The sequence below is a fragment of the Rhinopithecus bieti genome, unplaced genomic scaffold, assembly GCF_001698545.2.
Source record: "Rhinopithecus bieti isolate Rb0 unplaced genomic scaffold, ASM169854v2 scaffold_12909, whole genome shotgun sequence".
NCBI lineage: Eukaryota > Metazoa > Chordata > Mammalia > Primates > Cercopithecidae > Rhinopithecus > Rhinopithecus bieti.
In genome coordinates, this window is record NW_016847209.1 from 1 (window position 1) to 714 (window position 714).

General features: G+C 42.6%; 1 protein-coding gene across 1 annotated transcript; it reads left to right on the forward strand.

The window, feature by feature from the left end:
- Positions 1-6: 6 nt before the first annotated feature.
- On the forward strand, positions 7-710 carry LOC108525165 (disintegrin and metalloproteinase domain-containing protein 21-like; the record flags this gene model as incomplete). Its single annotated transcript, XM_017866228.1, is given in 2 exon segments — positions 7-559; positions 562-710. Coding segments are annotated over 2 exon segments (702 nt in total), but the record flags the coding sequence as incomplete, so codon positions are not given.
- Between the last annotated feature and the right edge of the window lie 4 nt (positions 711-714).

Below are 714 nucleotides of genomic sequence, written 5' to 3' on the forward strand. Positions count from 1 at the left end.
GATTTCTCTCAATGGAAACAAATCAGTCTTTCCCAACTACAGCATGATGCTGCACATATGTTCATAAAAAAATCACTTATAAGTATACTTGGTCTAGCCTACATTGCAGGAATATGTCGTCCACCTATTGATTGTGGAGTTGATAATTTTCAAGGAGATACCTGGTCTCTTTTTGCCAACACTGTGTCCCATGAGTTATGTCATTCTTTGGGTATGCAGCATGATGAAGAATTATGTTTTTGTGGGGAAAGAGGTTGTATCATGTGTGGTTTTAGAGTGCCAGCAGAGAAGTTCACCAATTGCAGTTATGCTGATTTTATGAAGACCACCTTAAACCAGGGATCGTGTCTGCATAATCCTCCAAGATTGGGGGAAATCTTTATGCTAAAGTGCTGTGGGAATGGTGTGGTTGAAAGAGAAGAGCAGTGTGACTGTGGATCCATACAGCAATGTGAACAAGATGCCTGTTGTCTGTTGAACTGCACTCTGCCTGGGGATGCCTGTGCTTTTGGGCTTTGTTGCAAAGACTGCAAGTTCATGCCATCAGGGGAACTCTGTAGGTCAATGAATGTGACCTCCCAGAATGGTGCAATGGAACATCCCATCAGTGTCCAGAAGATAGATATGTGCAGGACTGTATCCCCTGTAGTGATAGTGCCTACTGCTATCAAAAGAGATGTAATAACCATGACCAGCATTGCAGGGAGATTTTTT